Source organism: Emydura macquarii, unplaced genomic scaffold, assembly GCF_026122565.2.
Source record: "Emydura macquarii macquarii isolate MOO-44397 ecotype Brisbane River unplaced genomic scaffold, CSIRO-AGI_Emac_v2 contig_2768, whole genome shotgun sequence".
In the NCBI taxonomy this organism is placed as follows: Eukaryota; Metazoa; Chordata; order Testudines; family Chelidae; genus Emydura; species Emydura macquarii.
This window is the reverse complement of record NW_027132905.1, coordinates 23,552,370-23,573,521: the sequence shown is the minus strand read 5'-3', so window position 1 is coordinate 23,573,521 and position 21,152 is coordinate 23,552,370. Positions and strand designations below refer to the sequence as shown.

At 40.7% G+C, this 21,152-nt stretch overlaps 1 protein-coding gene across 1 annotated transcript in view; it reads right to left on the bottom strand.

Annotated features, from left to right (window-relative positions):
- The window catches only part of WWC1 (WW and C2 domain containing 1), a 130,400-nt gene extending 110,236 nt beyond the window's left edge, over nucleotides 1-20,164 (bottom strand). Inside the window, exon 1 of the mRNA XM_067566620.1 lies at nucleotides 19,510-20,164. Within this exon, the coding sequence (XP_067422721.1) occupies nucleotides 19,510-19,628 (119 nt within the window). The 5' untranslated portion in view covers nucleotides 19,629-20,164. The remainder of the gene's footprint in view (nucleotides 1-19,509) is intronic.
- Nucleotides 20,165-21,152: the final 988 nt, after the last annotated feature.

The window sequence follows — 21,152 nt, the reverse complement described above, 5'->3', positions numbered from 1 at the left end:
AAGTCAGGATGAGATTCCAATTCTCCATGCTGGTTATAAAAACCAGCATACAAATAAGATGTTCCAACTGGCCAATGAACATTCAAAGCTCCATCACAACAAAATAAGCCACCTTTTACACAGACAAACACTGACACACCCCTTCTGACTTGGGCTTGTCTACAAAATAGATAAATGTACTGAGGTATTTTATTATTTGTGTTACTGTAGCACATAGGAGCCCTAGTCATGGACCAGAACCCCATCATGCTAGGCACTGTACAAACAGAGCCATATCACTATAATTCTGCGTGGACACACTTATTTTGAATAAGACAAGCCTTTTTTCCTCCATTTAGCTTTTCTGCCATTATAACTGCATCCACCCTGTGATTTTTGCTAATATACAAAATGTAGTAAAACGATTGACAACCCTAACCAGCATTATTATACAGGTAAAAATTCCTACTGGAAACCTGGCCTAAAATCCTCAGAGTCGGTCAGTTTACAGTCTGGAAGGTAGCAGAACTCTACGAGGTATTCACAGTTGTGGATTTTCCCCTGCTAGGTCAGAGCCATTGATTACCTAAGGTTCAGTTATTTGTCCTATTGGATTACCAACCCCTGAAACAGCCTGTCCTCCAACCCACTTCATCTTTTCTTCCTCCCTATTTCTTAGCTTCAGAATTCCCCTACCCATAGAGGCTCATCTATTCCTATGCACACTGGAATTAAATTTTGCTACAGTGTTGCATCAAGAGTTAATATTATTCTGTGTTTGCATGCTTGATATGGTAGTACTTATGGTGAGAACTTGGTTGTTACTCTAGATTTTTAGTTAGAAGAATTTCTGAAGCATTTATATTTACAATTTTTCTGTTTTTAGAAAACCAAGTATTGGAATCATATCTAGCAAAATGTTTTGCACAAGAAACTAATTTGAGAAAGCATCTACACTTGAAGCCTGCATGTTTTCACCAGTTAAGCTGCCTTGTCAGACAAGCCAAATGAAGTTTTTGTCCCCTTCCAATTACCCATGCAAAGACACCGTGGATGCAATTGTTCAGACTGCGAATTCTCTAAGATCTCTACTCAGAAGTTAGTAACAATGCTTTCATTTACACTGCAAGCAAGCAGATTTCTCCTGGTTGTAAAAGCTAGTAACTGACATTCTTCAGAGTAAAGAAAAATCCTTTAACTGTCTCACAGAGCCCTTGGATACATCAACTGTAGTTTAAGCCATGCAACAGAGTGTAGTGTACAATGTTTTTAAAGACAGGTGTAAAACAATAAAGATATCCAGACTGATCTTTGCCCACCAGATTCACCTCTGCATGAACACTGTGCCTGTGCATGAACACTCACCACACAGGGTTCAAGAGGTGCAGAAGGCTTTGCTGACCTTCCACACCATGGGTAAGTTTCACCCACAATGGACAGTCTACACCAGTGGTCCCCAAACTTTTCACCCCACACCCCCCCTTACTCCTGTCCATGTCCCCCACAGGTGGGCTGGGAGTGGGGCCACAGTCAGGGCTGAGGACTGCAGCAGACTGGTGGGGCTTCCCCATTCGGAGCCCTGGGGCAGCAGGGGCTTCTCCGTGTCCCGCACAACATTCCTCCATGCTCCCTTGGGGAGCATGCCCCACACTTTGAAGACATCTGGGCTACACCTTGCATGTATTTTCCTTCAGCTCTTACTTGTCTGAATGTCAATATTTTAGTAAATTACACATTGTTGAAACTCATTTTTTAGGAAAAAATATAAACCTTTTGCACTGAGTTTTGTAGTGAACCTCTGAATAGGTCCATTGTACCATTCTTCACCACTTAAAATGTACATACACTCTGTATTACTGATTCAATTCCTTCAGTAATTAGACATTCATGTGTTTCATGGGAAGCATGTGATGTGTCACTCATCAGATTTGCGAGTACCTTAGATGGGGAGACTTGCTTAACAGAATCCATAACAGGAGTTCCAAGTAAGTAGAATTTTACTATATTGATTAATAATCCCCCAACTATGTGCTGCACACACACATATAATAGTAAACACTTTCTGTAAGTCTCTGCTTCAGATAGCCCATTGAAGAGCTACTGGTTATTTTTGTGAAAATGGTTTGCTTTTCAAAACGAGCAGCCCCTGTGTTAATAAAGTTTACAGAAGTTAGAAATGGAAGAGGCCTATCAGGTTATCCAGTCCTTCCCCCTGCCAGTGAAGGGTTGGGTCCCTTTAGTATGCCATCATCTTCAACAAGAAGGCCATTTATTTGTAGAGTTTGAATGGAGAGGTTTAATCTTTAAAAGGGTTTGTTAATTACACATACACATTCACATCCCATTTATCATTACAACATAAATCCTATAACATTTCACCAAATAGACTGTTTATCCTCTTTAGCCTATGTATGCTATGCACAAATCTATTTTGATCTTTAATTTCCTGCTTTTAAAATTATGCTTTAAAATATGATTCCAAATACAAGAAACAAGTTTATGAACTGTGCAAGAACAGGCTTGTATTTGGATAGTGCATTTAATGTAGCCATATCAGGGAGTTTCCTCAGAGACTTGAAATACGTTTTACATGTAGTATTAAGAGTAGTGAGCAAGGACATCTCATGTGAGAGAAAGCTATGAGCAATGAACACTGAATGAGAAAGACTTCAGCAAAGCAGGGGGTATGAAGATGTGGAATGACAAGTGGGTCTGTGGTCTTAAGACAATAAAATGTATCTAGCCTGTATAATTTAGAGGAGACAAAAAGCCTTAAGTGTGATCAGAATTTTGTAATTATGGCTGTATTTAGGTTCATGGGGCTCAATTCTGACCATACGCTAGTGTAACAGTATTATTTCAGTGGAGTTTGTTCTGATTTATGCCAGCATAAGAGGAGGATTGGGCCCTAGAATCAGATTTTTATGGTCATGGCAAAACCTTAAAGTGTTCTTGAACAGGACTAGAGTCCTACTTAAAGTTTTTGTGTCACCACAGTGCATTTATATAAGCATCTGTATTGCTATGTCATTCATGGAGAACTCATTTAACCAATATTCTTTTGTAGCCATCAGACAGACCCTCATTAATTTTTTGAAATGTTGCTTCAGGTTGAAATGCCAGTCTGCTTAAATATTCTAAGAACACCACAGAAAACGAAGATATACTGAAGTGTTTGTCTATGCTGGAACAGAAATATAATTTAGGCATTTCATTGCAAGTCTGTTTGTGAACACATTTCTGATTAAGAAGTTCCCTATCTTAATATTGTACTCTTAATTAGAAAAGGATACCTAGATGATCCCCAAATGTTGTGCATTAAAATAAGTGTAAGCCTACACCAAGGAGGGAGCTACATAAAGAAACAGAAGAGCAGTTTTTGGGCACTCCACCTGAGACATCATCCAACAGTCTTTAGGGCCAGATTCTGCCTCCTCTCACCTTGAATGAAGAGAGGCCCCACACAGAGTGAATAGGCAACAGATGGAGGAGCACAAAGGAGCTTGGATTAAGTGGGAGTTAGGAGTTAAGGTGAAGCAGGCTCTAAATTTAATGATTAATAGGGTTGGTAGACTGAGAAATTAAAAGCCTTTAAACTAAGACCTTTCCCCTGAATAATTAACAGACGACAAAAGTTAAATCCATCTCTACTCAGAGTTAAAAATAACAATCTTACTTTACAGGAGACCAGCAACAAACTTATCAGGATGGGTGCTACCCAATTTATTGCACAGAATGCAGGATGTCAGAGTACTTCCTTTGTGGCCAAGTGGTTTATATTTTTACACCCCGTGCAAACAGCTCATTGTCCAGAGAGACCAGAGTTGCTGAGCTGAAAGAAGTGGGACAGATCTGTTTAAATATATGATTTAGGGATATTGTTCAGTGGGTCCACTTCAGAACAGATGACAAATCCAGTCTAAGTATGGGAGAATCACAGGATTCCACCCAAAGGCATGCAGCTTGGGATCTGAAGTGAGTGACCTCAGAGACCAGAGAGGACTCACGGGTGCGGCTTGCCCAGCAACCATAACAGTGATTATTGTAACAACTACTTGCTGATTTACCTTACCTTTGCTCCCAACAGGCATCACAAAACACTTACACAGTCTTAAAGAGTGCTGGAGAGGAGCTGGTTGTCATTTTGTATGTTGGTACCAATAATATACAGGAAATGTAGGAGAGAGTTCCTGGAAGCTAAATATAGGCTACTTGTGGAAGATTTAGGTCCAGGGCCCCAGAAGTAGCTTCCTTGAAGTATTTCCAGTTCCATGCACAGGTCCCACTAGGCAAAGGGAACTTCAGCCTCTTATTGCTTGGTTGAAGATGGTAGAAAGAAGAGGATTTAATAGGTACTGTGGTACATTTGGGAGAAGGTGGAGCATGTACAAAGGGGTGGTCGCCATTTTAAAAAGAAGGGGAGAAGCCAGTAGGAGTGGAAGAACACTTAAGTCAGACAGACATCTGTTAAAGGACTGAGTAACAGAATGCTATTGGTGTATCCAATGAAGGCTAGGGTGCAAATTGCAAATGAACTAGAACAGGGTAAGGATAAGAACCGAGGTAAATTCTGTATAGTAGGGTGTCAGATGAAGGAATTAAATAAAAATCTAGTCAAAAATAGACAAGGGAGGTGATCCACAAAGGTACTTAGGAGGCACCTACATCCCAAGTGTAGGTACCTAAGTCCCAGTTTTGGCTCCACTGTGATCCACAAAGCTGCTGCTGAACCTTGTAGGCACCTAAACTTCACTCAGTGCCAAAGTTTTCAAGTGACCACATTTGTGTCTCTGGCATGCAAACTCCTGCCTCCCTCTAGTCCAGAGGCCTACCTTCCACCTCAGCCCCAGAGCGATTTACAAGCCAGGAAAGGTAGGCATTCAGCCACCCAAATTGTGCATTGCGTAGGTATTATCATGTGCCACCTACCAAATCAGGTTCCATTCAAAATCTAGCCAGAGGAGGAGACGCTGTGTAAATCTTTTTGTTTTAAAAATTGCTTCTGTTATGATTTGCTCCTAATAGTTTGTGTTAAGAAACCTTTGCTGAGTCACTAAGCCACTAGTCACAGACTCTCAAAGGGAAGACCCACAGGTGGCTCCCCCCCCTTAGAACTTTTAGATCAGTGGTCAGAGGACTTGCCTGCAATGAAGGAGACCAAGGTTCAGTTTCTCCTTCTCTGCCAGAGGGACAGAAAGGATTTGAGCAGGGGTCTTCCACCTCACAGGAGACATGCTCTAACCATTTAGAAATGGAATATTCTGAGGTGGGCCTTCCTCAGTCTCTTGTTGATTCTGTCTGAAGTGTGGATTAATAATGAAAGAGTGATTGGAGCAGGGAGACTGGATCCCGGATTTCCCACCTCCCAGGTGGGTGCCATAACCAGAAGGCTACAGAGTCATTCCCCACTCCCTCCCTGACCCAATGACTACATAAGTATTTATCCACAGTGGAACAGTCACTGGGGGAAAGAGAGAAAGGAAAAGGCTAGGAGCAGGTGCCTCAAGGTTCCATACAATGTTCTGTGTTGCTTGATATATTTATTAATTATATCAAAAAGGGGCATGAACTGAGGCAGCAAAATTTTGCAGATGGCTAAATTATTTAGGTTACTCAGGATCAAACAACCTACGTGAATGGCAACACATTGGCAAAGTAAATTCAACATCAATAAATACAAAATAATGCACACTGAAGGGAAAAACGTAAACTACCCTAACATCTTACTGGATTCTAAATTAACTGTATCAACTCAAGAAAGGGACCCAAGTGTCATTACAGACATCTTGATGAGAACTCCTCAACATGCACCTGTGATCAAAGTAACAAACAGGATGATAGGTTGCATAAGGAATGGGATAATCAGCGATACATAGGTTATAGTTACCTTTATATAAATCAATGCTTTGGCCTCAATGGGAATATTGCGTGCAATACATCTCAAAAAGGAAATTGATGAACAGGATGGGATCAGATCAAAGGCAACAAGCATGATCAGAGGTTGGAAGAACTGTCATATGAAGAGATTAAGAAGACTAGAATTGCTCACCATAGAAAGGAGATGAAAAGAGGACATGACAAAAGTACATAAAATAAAAAAATGGCCTAGAGAAGATAGATTGGGAGCTTCTGTTTTCCCTGTCTCAAAAGAACAGGAGGACATTCAGTGAAATTAAAAGGTGGGAAATGCAACACAATAAAAGGATTATTTTTTTCACACAATGTGTAAGGAATTTGTGAAACTCACTACCACAAGAAGCTAGTGAGGCCAAGCATATCTCTCACATTCACATCCACACCCCCATACCCTCAATTCTAACAAGTTTTGTGGAATGGATATTTAGCCTCATGCTTCAAGGCTTAAACCAATCTCTATCACAGATCAAGAGCAGACCTTATATGGGGGGAGGGGTGGAAGGGTTAATTACCCCACATTTGCCTACTGCTGGGTTCTTACATCTTCCTCTAAGATATTAGTGCTGGTAACTGTCAGAAACAGGACACTGGACCAGACAGATCTTTGTTTTGATCCAGTATGGTAATTCTTCTGAGTAGGACAATACTCTGAGTGGACCCACTGATTTCAGTCTATATGAATATGGCTACAAATAACTTTAAAATAAGTCAACTCAAGGTATGGTCCAAGGACTTTTCACTCAAAGTGAATTCATGACAAATCTGATTCACCTTAAAGCTATACCATACTTATACCCAATTCTATTTAGAGAGATTCTGGTCTCTGCCACACAGGGCATGTTCAAAGCAACATTACACCTATGTAGCCAATTTCTAATGTGTCCCTTATTACACTGAAGGGTCATGTGTGAAAATTTGGGATAATAAAAAGCAGCATCAGAAGATACTGTTGTGAATATATTCAAAAAGGAAAAAAAAAGGGTACTTAGAACAATGGTTCCCCGCCTTTTCTCTGCAGTGGCACACCTTGATATCTTTCATTATTTTGAGGCATACCACCACATAGTGGCCAAATAAACTCATGAATATTCATGAGCCAATCCAGAACTCTTCAAGTAGTTTTTAAAAAAATTCCATGGCACACCTGCTCAGGCCTAACGGCACACCGCCACAACCCACTGGTTGGTAAACACTGACTTAGAAGACAGAACAATCATGAGTCAAAAACACTAGCTGCCTAGATCCAGAAGCAGCACTAAATTATAATACACAAGTTAAAAGCTTTGAAAGCCAGAGTCATATGATCAGATTAGAAAAAAAAATAGGTGGCAACATTCTGAATGAAGCCTGACTGAAAAGCCTGATTAAAGAGCTTTACAACATTCTAATCTCATTGTTGTTAAAGAATGAAGCAGCATCTCTTTGATTAAGCATGGACCTTACTATCCTGGATGCATTGAAAAGATAACATTGTCAGATCATCTTACAGGTTAGTGACATGAGATGCAAGTGTAGAGTCCTGCCTCAGAAACTTGAACAAACTCAAGGCAATTTAAGCAAAATGCAGTTGGATTGACTGCCCTAAAGAGTAGAAAAAGCAGAGAAGTTTTACTCAACTTTAGTATTTCTAGACATTTCTACTTGAATGTAGACAACAATTAGGAGAAGTCAAAAGTACGAAGACTATGCACAAGCATTTGAGTGTTATCAGAATGCATACAATAGGAAAGGCCACTTTAATATAAGATCATCCAAAAGGCAACACACAGAAGAGAAAAAAAGAACCTTGGAAAACTTTACAAAAGATGGATTTAAGCAAATTAGTATAGTTGCACTACTGACTGTTCAATAAAATAAGCATAACACACTAAATGCTCTCTTTGAGACAGTGCCTTACTGAAGGCAGTTATGCAGTTCAAGGTAATTGCATGTTAACAGTTAATTTCCCAAACATTCAGACCATTAGTAATTTTGGTGCCATGTTAAGTATAGACACCACAATAAAACAAATAAAATAGATCTAGAAATGGTTCCTTAAATCTGCTCAAGCTCTAATTGGTGCTAGAACAAGAATTGCAAATAAGTTATAAGAAAACAAAGATAAGAATGAAGATTAACCTGTTACAAACAGGGAGGGCTAAGCAAACACTTACACAAAAATATTATGAAAAGGGCAATAAAACTAACAGCCTCCTAGCTAGAAAGTTAATAAAGAAACAGGATAAATCAGTCATCCCTCTGATTGGAAATAAAAAGCGAGATTTAGTAACTGGCATCAAACAGATCTCTGAAACATTTGCTAACTTTTTCCATACTTTGTATACTTCAGAACATCCAAATCATGAACTTACAGACATCTGAGAAGCATGAAACATCATCAGCTCTCAGAGGATGATGTGGCAGTTCTTGATGGGCAAATTGATCTGGAGGAAGCTGTAATTAAGAATTTAAAACCCAACAAAGCTCCAAGAGTTTTTTGGGGAGTATGGAACGCTAAAGCGAGTGGTGATCCTTATTTCAAATGAATTGTTTAGTAGTATATTGCAAGGGAATAAGATTTCAGAGTCATGGAAATAGGCAAAAATTGTGGTAATTTCTAAAGAAGGAAAATAGCTTAACAACTGTTTATTACAGAAATAGGTCTGTATAATTAACAATTTTTGCCAAGGTGCTGCAAATATACTAAAGGGTCATCTTGCCCAGATATGTTCACCCTGACCAATCTGGGTTTCTTGCTGACAGGCATTTATCTGATAATATCAGAATAACTCTGAATTTGAGTTACAATGTTAATTGTTGCAATTTTTCATGTACGCTACTTCCTTTGGATGCTGAGAAAAACGTTTGACCAGCTGGGGTGGGAGTAATCCAGGCACATTTTGATAAGGTTTGGGCTTAGACATCAGTTTTCTACAAGCATATGCGCCTTGTATGCTCCTCCTTGAGTATCTGCTTTGATTAATGGTCATTAATCCCCTCCTTTTAATTTGTCTGGAGGTATGAGACAGGGTTGCCACTTATCCCCCCCTATTGTTTGCTTTGGCAAGGAAGCCATTTACAGGAAATGTGAGAAACAGCCTCTTGGTAAAGGACAATAAAACATCTGGATTAGAACACAAAAAAGATGGGTATGCTGACAATGTCTTGTTATAGTTGCAGGAACCATTATCCTTAAAAACTATTGATCAATTGACTTTGGAATTTCGGCTGGTACAAGGCTTCAAAATAAACTATGGTAAATTTGAAATTTTAGGAATGAATATTCCCCTGAAGGTCAAAACAAACTATTGTCAACAACAAACATTTAAATGAATAAAGGAATCTTTAAAATATTTAGGAATAAATATTCTGGACAAAAACAAATCTTTTTAAGACAAATTACCGTGTACCATGGAATAAAATAATAAGAGAAGTGGAGGAATGGAACAAATATGAGATTTCTTGGCTTGACAGGGCAGCCTTGGTAAAGATGAATGTCCTCTGAAATTATTATATTTGTTTCAGTGCATCCCTGACGCTATCCCTGACATGACTTTAAAAACATGGCAGGAAGCACAATTAGAATTCATATGGAAACATAAAAGACAAAGGGTAAATTCTAAAGTGGACTAACTTGCCGTAATTTAGCTTATTATTATTATTATTATTATGTATCACAATTAAAAGCTGAGATCAGTTGGGTTACCAATAGGCCATCCAAACACTTGGTAAAACAAACAAAAACTGGAACCCAAATACAGCCAGTCATAGTAACTGTTTGATTAAAATTAAGTTAGGTCACCAAACATTAAAAAAAAAAATCACCCATGTATCCAGGCCACCTTGGTAGTTTTGGACAAATTTTTAAATTCCTATCACTGAGGCCTTAGCTACTTTTATTAATAAACAGGAATTTACCCATAGGAAACATCAAAGTGACTATTCATTGTGAGTAAGAGCTGAGATTATTCAATTTGGACAGTTGTTCTCTGGTCCTGATTTGAAATCATACTAAAAGTAATGTAACTAATATAAAGATTCTGTATTTTCAACATTTACGAGTCAAATTGTGAAGTCTGGATACAAGACAGCCATATCTAGACCTTCAACCACATTTGAGTTGACTACTGAGGAGCAAGTTTGAATTCTCCTTGAGGATACCAGATAAAGTAACTCTTTTAGCCGAGTCTTGAAGTTGGCTGATGTAAAAGGTCCCAAAAATATATTAATGCTTTCATAGCAGTGAAGTTTTTGAAAAGGAGATATATCAAAAAGTTTTCAATTGTCACCCCATGTTTTAACCAAAGTGATGACTAATAAGATATGGCATAATACCTGATTAGAGATTTAACAAAGAGTTTTTAGGCATCATCTCCTGGCGATAAGCAGGCAAGGAAGAGAAATGTTCTCTTGGATGGGGTGTTTGAGAGTAATGTCATTGATGACAAATTAAGTAGTTTTTTTCCCCTCTAGACTACTACTACGGGCTTGTGTACACTTACAGCAGTGCAGCCACTGTAGCGCTTAGTGAAGATGCTACCTACACCAATGGGAGAGCTTCTTCCATCAGCATAAGTACTCCACCTTCCTAAGAGGCAGTAGCTATGCCGACAGAAGCCCTCCTGTTGACATAGTGCTGTCTACACTGGGGGTTAGGTTGGTATAACTATGTCGCTCAGGGGTATGGATAGTTATACCAACGTAAGTTTGTAGTGTACATCAGGGCTAAGTTTCTATACAGAGGCAAATGGTTATGCCTTCTCTGCAATTCACCACATGACCATGGTGCACATTGCCATTAATTTCTTAACTAAGGATTTAAGAACAAGCAAGGACCAGGTCTGGAAAAGAATCAAGTTTCAGCAGCTTTCATCTGAATTACACATATTCTTCCTAGTAGGGGCAAGGAAGGATTTGTCCTTTTACCTATCCACTTTCGGTGGAGTGTCAAGCTCTCACAGAAGCGAAATATTGTTTGGTATTTCAGCTCACACTCTCGTTTAATACTAATATTTATAAAATAAAGTGGATATACCTAGTCAGTTGGCCATGCAGGGAGATCAGTGAGGGAACAGGCAAGAAATGCAGCCTATTTAATATGAATCTAACAGGAGGAAAACATGGCTTCTTTCATGCAGAAACAAAACTAGTGACAGGCGAAGACTACTATAGTTAAGATGAAAGCCATAGCAGTATACTTCAGAGGGTAAATTGTGAGATACCTGCTTAACAGCAATGCTCTCCCCCAGCCCATAGGTGACAGTGTTAACACTCAACTAAAGCCAGAACAATACTGTACTAAAGGTAGTCTTTGCAATGCACATACAATTATCACAAATTCCAATGTGGGGTTTGTCTTATTAGTCTTAGATAAGCAAAACAAAGTTTGATTTACATGATTGAAGAGGTTAAATTGATTTTTAGCTCCCCATTCAAGCTCTGATTCACTTGCTTCAATTAGAAGCACCTCTTGACCAGTTACATTCAGTTCATCTTGGCAGATTCCATGTTTTTAGTTTAAATGGAGTCTTGAATGCCTCAATAATTCTGCTCCCCATCCACCCCCTTCAACACATGTACAAACCCACTCAACTCTACTGCTCTGAAAAAAAACAACACAATGTATTCAAGCACAGTAATTGAACACAACTCTTCCCGGCACTCAAAACTGTCAGAGAGAAGGGACTTCAGTTCCCTTTATCACCCACAGTCAAGACTAGATTCATGCAGTCCTGTGAAATCTGTACTCTGGCTCTAAGCAGTAACTTAAACAGACTGCTCTTTATAAAGAATTAAACAACTATCTCTGGAGAGTGTATATGTGAGAAGGAAACAGATTCACGTAACTACAACCGGGTATTTGGCTGGCTACCAATAAAAAAGGGTAACAGCAGGCATCAAGTTAGGAAAGCCTGAAGCTGCATAAACCACATTTCTTTCTTCCAGTATGCATGATGAAAATAGTCTGGACAGCGAACAAAAGCAGAGGAGAGATACCCCACATCTTTGAGATTTTTCCTTCTTACACTGTTGGTTTTCATTTGCAAATCAGCACTGCACCATTATTTGTTGTTTGTGCTTCTCATTGCCCTTTTATTTGGAGGCATTTGGAGAGCTTTCACATTTTAGTTAGCTAAATTTAATTGCATTCCACTGAAGCAGATTAATGCACTGAGCTGCCAATAGCAGAGATGGACAGTGATTCATAGAACTATACTTATGTCTGTGAAATTTTGTTTCAGAAGTAAAAACCAAGCAGAGGACTCAAGACGCATTGAAGTATCACATCAAACCTGGCTATTGCAATACATAGATACATATTGGGTCTAACCCTTCTCTAGCTATAATTTTCAAAACTAAGTAACTCCTAAATTCTAAGGATTTGGTTCAATCTTAATCCCTGTACAAGGAAAATCAACCTAGCAAAAGCTCTACATTTTCACTAAATGGCATCTTTCTTCTATTAATCACGTACTCCTGGAAGGTCTGTTCCCTTTCAGAAGACTTATGAGCCTACAGAATGGTTATACAGCCAGGGCTTGGAAATCCATTTGAATTTGGAATAGAAAGCTAACCCAGGCAAGGGTTAATTTTTGCAAAATCTAAATTCTCATTTTATAAGGGCTTCTAGCCTTTAGGATTTGCAGAGATTACACTCCTTCACGTTTGGAAGGCTAACTGATGTTTGTTGTATTCTAGAGTCCACAGACATTTCTAGTGCTTCTGATGCTTCTTGCAGCTTTACCAAGCTGCAGAAGAGTGAGAGAACTGCCAGAATCTTGCCAGTTTTCACAGCTACTGTGAGCCCAGTGATCAGAGGTGAATTGATCAGAGTCCAGCTGATTTAATTCTGAGGCAGCCGTGGAAAACTGTGAGCCATACCATGGCACGAAAGCATGGAACTATTTACTGTGGTGAGGATCTAAAATAGGAGGAGGCAGTGGGGACGTGCTCCTTTTCCATTCCAGAGGGACATGGGGTTTCAGACTGATCAGACTCCAGTGCCCCCATTTCCCTTGCAGGATCCAACGACAATACCCTTGTTGGAATCAAAGCACACTTCTCTGTCCTAGAAGAAGGAATGAGATTCTTGTCTCAAATCAAGCTAATTTTATACTGGTGCAATTCCTGATTTACAGCTAAGTTTGAGATCAGATGCCAGCCTGAACTATCATGTTTCTAGAATTTTGCTTTTATCTTATATAAAAGCCAATTGGTAATCATAAAAACAGATTAAAAACCTAGGTCCTAAATTACTATGCAGGCGTGTCCTCTGCATTAGAAAATGAAAATTCTAGCTCCATTGTATCATATGTGTGCTGAGTGGTCTGCATCAGCACAAAGGAAGCTGTTACTCAAAGAATGTGATCGTTTCAGGAACCTGCACAGTAGTCTGTAGAATGCTAATCCTGAATTAGCCCTAAGGACAGAATTCATCATTCATAGTTTCATAAATAAGTAGCTACTTCAGCTTTATGTTGCAGAAACACACTGTGACTAAGCCACTTGACTAGGTGAAGTAATTTAGCAGGCCATTAGCAATGCCTGATAGCTTTCTAGTCTAAGGCCTGGTCTACACTAGAGACTTTTGTGGACCAAAAGTCAGCTTTTTGCACCAAAACAGTGGTGGCATACATACTGCAATCCTCCCCCACCCACCCCCGGCCAACCCAACTCTCCTGATTTTGCAACAAAATAAAACCACCCTGATGAAAGGAGTAAAGCTTTTTGCACCAAACATTTAGCGACAAAACATCAGTGTCAACACTGCACTTGGCTATGGCGCAGTAAATGGCCTCCAGGAACTGTTCCACAATGCCCATCCTGACTGCTCTGGCCATCAGATTTATAGCCCTGCACACTTGTGAGAACACAGCTCCATTGGTGGACTTCCCAACTCCAAACTGATTAGTGACCAACTGGTAGCAGTCTGGAGCTATCGCTACACACTTCACCACCAAGAGGGAAGCTCTCATTCTAGTGTCCTTGCACCGCAGGGCAGGAGCAAGCTCCACACAAAGTTCCATGAAGATGGCTTTACACATTCCAAAGTTCTGCATCCACTGCTAGTCATCCCAGACCTGCATAACAATGCAATCTCACCACTCAGTGCTTGTTTCACATGCCCAAAAGCAGCGGTGCATTGTATGCAGATGCTCCATGAATGGAAACAGTGATCCAGTACTGTTTGTTTGCATAGCACACAGCTGATCAGGTGTCTTGGATTCGAGTTACAATTGGGAGCTCATGATATACTGCATGACCAGTCATGATGTGTTCAGAACACTGACAACAACCGTGGAGAGCAGTGCAGGATCCATCTTTTCAGACAGAGATGGCGGGCACTCAGGAAACTGGGGCTATTGAAAAATGCTGCGAAATGCAGTCGGAAATCCATGAAATGACAGAACAAAAATCACTGCATTATGGGACATTGAGCCCGCATCCATGATGCACTGCGCTCCTCTTTGCCTTCCCACAATTCCCTCACAGCACAAGGTAGCAAGTTGCACAGTGGGATAGCTATCCACAGTGCATTGCTCTGAATGTCAATGCTAAACCCAACAACTGTGGACACACTTCGGCGACACAATGAATGCTGTGTGGACAGACAAGCATTTTAATTACAGCATTTTTTGATCATTACTGTAACTTGAAGCATCAACAAAACTTTCTAGTGTAGACAAGGCCTAAAACTTATGTTGACTGGGGAAAAATAGATTTACCATCATGTGAACATTCATTTTTATATACTCAACTTATTTGCATTAATGGAATGATGAATTACAACAATATTTATATGCTACTAAAATGACACCATACATGCAAATTACTAGCAATGTATTACAGTTGCTTATTTTTAATCTTTGTCCTATTATCTTACAATAGACATTTTCAAAAGTTCTTCCACTCCTTATTATACCCTTCTCTTTCTGCAAGACATTGAGACCAATTGAGAAAGCAGAAATGTATCCCTCACATTTGTTTCTGTTCTGACCAAAGCTATGGATTCAAGGCAGAAGGGACCCTCTTCTGTGATCTATGGCCTGTGTTATACAGGTCAGACAGAAGAACTTCCCTAAAATAATTCCTAGAGCAGGTCTTTTAGGAAAAGATCGCTTAGCAGGTATTGCTGTGAAGCTGTATTGGGCAACTTCCTCAGAGTAGCAAACAATTATAATATTTTGCACTTCCCTTGTTGTCCATCCAAGGACATCAGAAATCTATAGAATTAGCAATTAAGACACATAACATCCCTGTTAAGCAAGTATCCTTCCCCTTAAACAGAGACAGGAAAACTGAGGCTCAGAACAATTACCTTCCAAGTCACCTGCATTAGCTATTAGTTAGACCATCCTTCCTCATCACTTTAAAGGTTATAGAAGCCTTCAGGGCTTTGAAATTTGAAGGCAGGTTTTTTGCAGCACATCAGACAATTTTTGGCTCATTCTATCCAACATGAAAGTCAACTTCTGAATCCTTCTCATGCTGTCATACATCACTTATGTTTGTTTATACATATAAACAAGAAGATGCAGTGACACCATGTTTCTTATTGACAAAAGAATAATAGGCTGTTGAAAAAATTTGCCAAAGATTCTGTTCTACAGTGAAATTGAATAATTTCAGTTCATACAATCAACTTTAGTAGTTCAGCTGATTCTTAGATGGATTATAGAAACCTCTTTCTGCCCATCACTTCTCTTTAGTGTCTAATGTTTCCCCTTGTGTTCCATTATGTCTGCATCCAGATAGCTTCTTCACTAATTCATTTAACAAGCTTCAGTTAACACAACGCATTTCTAATTACAAATCCAACATCAACTACTACAACAAAAACTAAACAGAAACTTAAGCACTGCACCTATACAGTATTCCTAATCATATTTCTTTACACTAAATTAAACTGGAAAGAGAGATTTAGAGAAGCTTTAAAAGTTGAGTCTCTTACCTTTAGTTACCAGTTGTGGCTCACTGAATGAATTGACCAGATATTATATGGTCATGTCAACTTGAAATCTAGCCAATTTGAAGGAAGTGAGCTCAAAAGGAGTTTTAAGTCATATCTGCCTCCATATCCCCCACAATCTGTGGTTTTACAACCACTTTTTTTTATATCTCTGCCTTTTTGATCCATGAAAAACCCGCACAAAAAATAGTGAAGCTGACTATTTAGACTGCTATTGCAATATGTTGAGCCTGTGTCTCTTCACACCAGTTTCACACTGTAGTTACTCCAGTGACTTCAGTAATTACTCTTGATTCATACCAGTGAAAAAACAGATTCAAACTCAAGGTTTGTCAGTACCCTATGTATTTCTAGCATAATACTATTGAAAAATGTCATATATCTGATAGTTTCCTACAAAACAGTGAAAACCTAGTTATGAGCAGTAAACACCCAGTCCATCTTATTGCAGTTGTACAACACACACACTAAAATAAGGGGCATATTTGTATATTTTAATTGTAAATATCTTATTGTGATTACTTATGTGGAAAAAGCCCAGGATTTTTAGAAGCCACTATTAGTCCTCAATAGTGCTAACAGATTTTTTGTTTGTTTTTAGTTTCATTAGAAGAATAAGGGCGTACAGGAAACTGTTGGGATTAATTTAAACTTCTATGGTCTCCCTCTTACTGTAAATGGGCAAAAACTGGCAAGAACTGTATTATTGGCAGCTCCTCAACCATGTTACTGAAAGGGGAAATCTTAAAATGAATTCAGTACAGTATGCACACAAAAGATTACTCCTGGACTGCAGATGCTCCCTGAAATCCTGTAAAGTTAGGAACTGGACAAATCATTCATTCTCGTGGTTAACAAACATTTGGCTGTCAGATGAATAACTGAACTAAAATCAAACGAATGTGTGGGCACTGACATCCTGACAAATATAATGGAAAACTGATTAAAAGAATCTATTGCTGAGAGAAAAAAATAATCAATTAAAAAAGTTAACTAGAACTAGACCAGTAATTATCATACAACAGGAAAGACTGTCTTAAGAGACTTACTCTATTTAAAATTATTACAGTAGCATTCCGTAACACCTTGTGCTCATTACAATTGTTTTGTACTATGAACTTCTAAAAAAATTAGTTTAATTAAGTTCAAGAATCCTGAAACTTCAGCAGACAAAGTACAAAATGTGAAAATTTATAAATTTAGATCACTATTGCATTTAGAAATTTTAACATTGTATTTGAGGCACAGTTCCCATCTTCAGTTGCAGTAAACATAGAGGTAAATAGAGATTTTACTAAAATGACTTAAATTTTTTCTCCCCTAAGCCATCTCCTCTTAAAGAAATAGTACAACTGACAGTTTCCGTGACTTTTCCACAGTTTATCAAGAAAACTGAATTGATCACTTGCAGTTAATGTTAGCTGTAAAATTTTAAGAGAGATTTACAGACTGAAAAACATTTGACAAGTAACTGGTATGGTGCATGCAGCAGGTGTTTTTAATACATTGAGTGTAATTTATAATAATGGTCAATACAAGAATAGTGCACACTTCAAGGAAAGAGGGTCAAGAAGGATTCTTCCCCGAAATATTTGTAATACCACTTAGAAATCCCAATCAAGGCCCCATTGTGCTAGGCATTGGACATCAAGTAACAACGATAGACTGTAAATTCTCTGTGGCACCGACTAAGTTTGAGGGATTGGGAGGAAGGCTGAGCAAAACAAAACAGTTCAGCTGACCACTTTCCCTACCAATGCCAGAGAGAAGTGATTTCCATACATCATTGCAGAGGCAGGTTGCAAAGAGAGAATGAGATAGTGGCTTTTTAAATTAGTTAGAAGGGTAATAGGGAAGATAGAGACATACGTAAGAGGATGATTACTAGCAAACCAAAACATAGATCTTTGTAAACTTTTCAAGCAATGGGTGTTTTGGAGCAGAGCAAGAGGTTCAGAATAGCGTGCAAAACAATTAGAAGGTCATGACATCAGCCAAGGGATGTCTCTCACTTTCATTAACATTCTAATGGCTACCAAGTAGCTGTTAGACTGCCACTTACCTCTCCACTGTTTAACAAACTTAAACAAAGGCTTAAGTCACCTCTGAGTATCAGCAGTGCAAAAATAATAAAAAGAAAATCATCAGGTTGCACCTGTCTGACTAGGGGAAAAATGTGGCCCAAAGAAGAATGTTAATAGTCTGACAAACTTAAAGCAACCAAGATAAACTCAAAGATAAACTCCCCAGGTCACAATTTGAAACATTTTATATAGTCAGATATTATCATGGTGCAGTTAAACTTATCAAAACTTTACATCATTTTTCTATGATCAGAGGACAAGAACATTATAGCTCTTAGAAGCCAAAGTTACAGAAGTGGAAATCCCCTCTTACAGCAAAGACAATAAACTAAATCATCTCAATGGACTGAAGCTGCAGACCTGGGGGGACGAAGGGGGGATGGCAGCTGTGCAGGAGGGGAGGAGTGAGCTTCTTTTAAGTAGAGTGGCAGCATGAAAACATTTGAAACAGTAATGGTCCCCCTTCCTCGATACATTACTCAATCGAATGTAAGGGGTTAATACTATACTGTACAATTCAACCTAACAAATAGTTAATTGAGTCAACGTTTCTTAGGTCTTTGAGATCAGTTTAATATTACAGAACCTCAATTTGTATTTGAACTACTGCCATTCTTTACTGTAATTTAAGTAAATTTATAGGAAAGGACAACGCCTTGGTTGTCCTTCTACTGCACACATTGTCACTGAACTGGGGAGATGATGAATTTTTCAAAGCACAATTTAAATCTCAGCTGTGTGTATTAGTCTTTCCACAGCAGAAGTGGCAACACTCACACCTGAGTTTAAAATCCCACCCCACACTGAGGGCAGTGCAGAGAATTTAATCCTAACCAGAAGAATTCTTAATTTGTATTATAGTAGTACTTAGAAGTTCCAGTCAGAATCAATACATACATAAGGTTGATCAATACATTTATTAATCATAACCAATCCAAAATCTAATCACTTGTTTACCAACAACCGTATCCAGCAGTAGCACCTTAGCACAAGGAGTCCCTGAAAATATGTTTGGTATATAACACAACATGCAATTCCTCCAACATGAAAACTATTAAGTGTCAAGCTCTAACTTAGCAGTGCTCTGACAAAAGATTGTGGGGATCAAGCAAAATTCAAGGGAACTACATCACTTTGTCCAGCCTCTTTGCGCTGGTACCCCTAACCCTGGGTTTATTACCAAGGTTTGCCGGTATGTCCTATAAAGTGGTGAGAGCTCCCTCCACAGAGAAGAGAAGTGGTTTGGGTAAGTAAAACTAATCCAAGCCACGTAAACGTGCACTCACTGCTGGGTGCTTTACACATCTTGGTAATAAAGACTCTTTGGTCTGCACCACTGGCAACTGAAACAACACACGCTGAACAAACAAACAGAGCTATCTCCTGGGCCAGCTGTCGGGGCAAGTCCAATGAGCCCCAGTTTAAGGTCTCAACAAGAAGCTGTCCCTTTAGCATTAGGCTCTTTGTGCTCCTGCACCGCTCCGTCTCTACGGGCCAGGGCAGGCTCTGGCTAGGGAGCAGACCTCTCTCCATGCACCTGCCTGGCTTCCTAGGGCACGTCAAACCGGTCTGGCCTCATACCTGTCTCTCGGGTCGATCCAGCTGGTGGTTTTGTTGGTGTGGTCGATATAATACACTTTCCCATCGAAGTCCCAGGCTTCTTCCCAGCCCTCTGGCAAAGGTAGCTCCTTCCTTGGCATCTTCTCCAGGCCGGGTTGAACTGCCCCATAAAGAGCTCAGCCTCTGGTCCTCGCAAGAGCAGAAGAAGCTGGAGCGTCGGGGGGAGGGGAGCTGGTGTGGTGGGCGAGGACCCCCCTCCTTACAAGGCCCAGAGCCCTGAGGGCAGCACCGACCAGCCCGGCCACTGCAAGGAGGACAGGAGCGGGCGGAAGTCACATCCTCCGCTGTCCGCTCGGGTGGCAAACGGGCGATGCAAGGCGCTGGACCGGAGGCGGTGCCGGGCAATGCCAGGTGCCGGGAGCTGGGCGATCAGCCGGCTCGGGCTCCCCGGCGCTGTCCAGCGCCCCTCAGGCAGCGGCTCCCCTCACGCCTCCATTTTCCGCGCGGCTCCTGCAGCCCGGCGAATGCACGGGCCCTGGGGGGTGGCTTCCCTCCTCCCGCTCCCGGCCCAGCCTGGCACCGGCACCTCCGCCCTCGCTCGATGCGGCCCGCCCCGTCTGCCGGAGCGTTGGGCTCGCCTCACGCCTCCAGGTGCTACGGGAACGCAGGTAATAGATAGCGCTGCCGCCGTAGATCTGCTGCCGCTGCTACTGTAAACACCGGCGGCGGCAGGCGCCTCCCCCTACTCAGGGCACGGGGGTGGGCACTGCACGGCACCTCCCCCTGCCCAGGAGAGGGGAGGCGCTGGGGGATGGGCACAGAGCTGCACCAGCCTCACCAGGCACCGGCTGGGGGCCCTCAGCAACCCCTGCCCGCCTTAGGCACCGGCTGGGCGCCCTCAGTATCCTCCTCTGCTGGGCCGGGCCCGGGCCCTCGGCACCACCTCCCCTGTCCCGAACCCCGAGTAGGGTCACTCAGCAGCACCTCCCTTCTGTCCAGGGCACAAGAGGATGGTGGGGTGGGCTCCAAGGCAGTATGGGCTGGGGCATTTCAAGCTAGCCTTTAACCGTTCCCCCCCCCCCCCCGGCAGATTAGGCTAGTGGTTAGAACAGGAGACTGTGTGGCAGGATTCCCTGCTCTGCTCCCTCCCCTACTATATAACCTTGGCCTTAGCTTTCCCCCTTGTAAAATACTGACCTTCACATGTGCCCAGGTTAACCTGGTTGTGTGAGTGTAGTATACATGCATAGATTTGTTATTTGCCAAGCCCAGTGTGCGCTGCTCTGTACACAGTGTAAGGTAGCCATAGCCCTTATCCCAATGAGTTTACAATCTACAAACCATATCATTCCAATCCAGAAAGTCACAGTTAATCACAAAATGAATACCTCACAACAGGACAGCTTGTGGCTGTTTTGGGGTGGCATTTTTAGTTGTGGTTCCATCCCACCCCACTTCTTTATTTCAGAAACAAAGCTTTGGGTTACAGATTAAAGCTGGTAGAGTGAGCCAGTGCGTTCAAAGGAGAATCTAAAGGAGAAACTAGGGTGCAGAACCACAAAGGTACTAAACCCTTTCACTGATAATCTCAAGTAGAAAGTTTTTTTCCTGCTTCCCATAGAAAATATGTTCCAGGGCCTAATGCCGAACCTAGCTGATTCCAA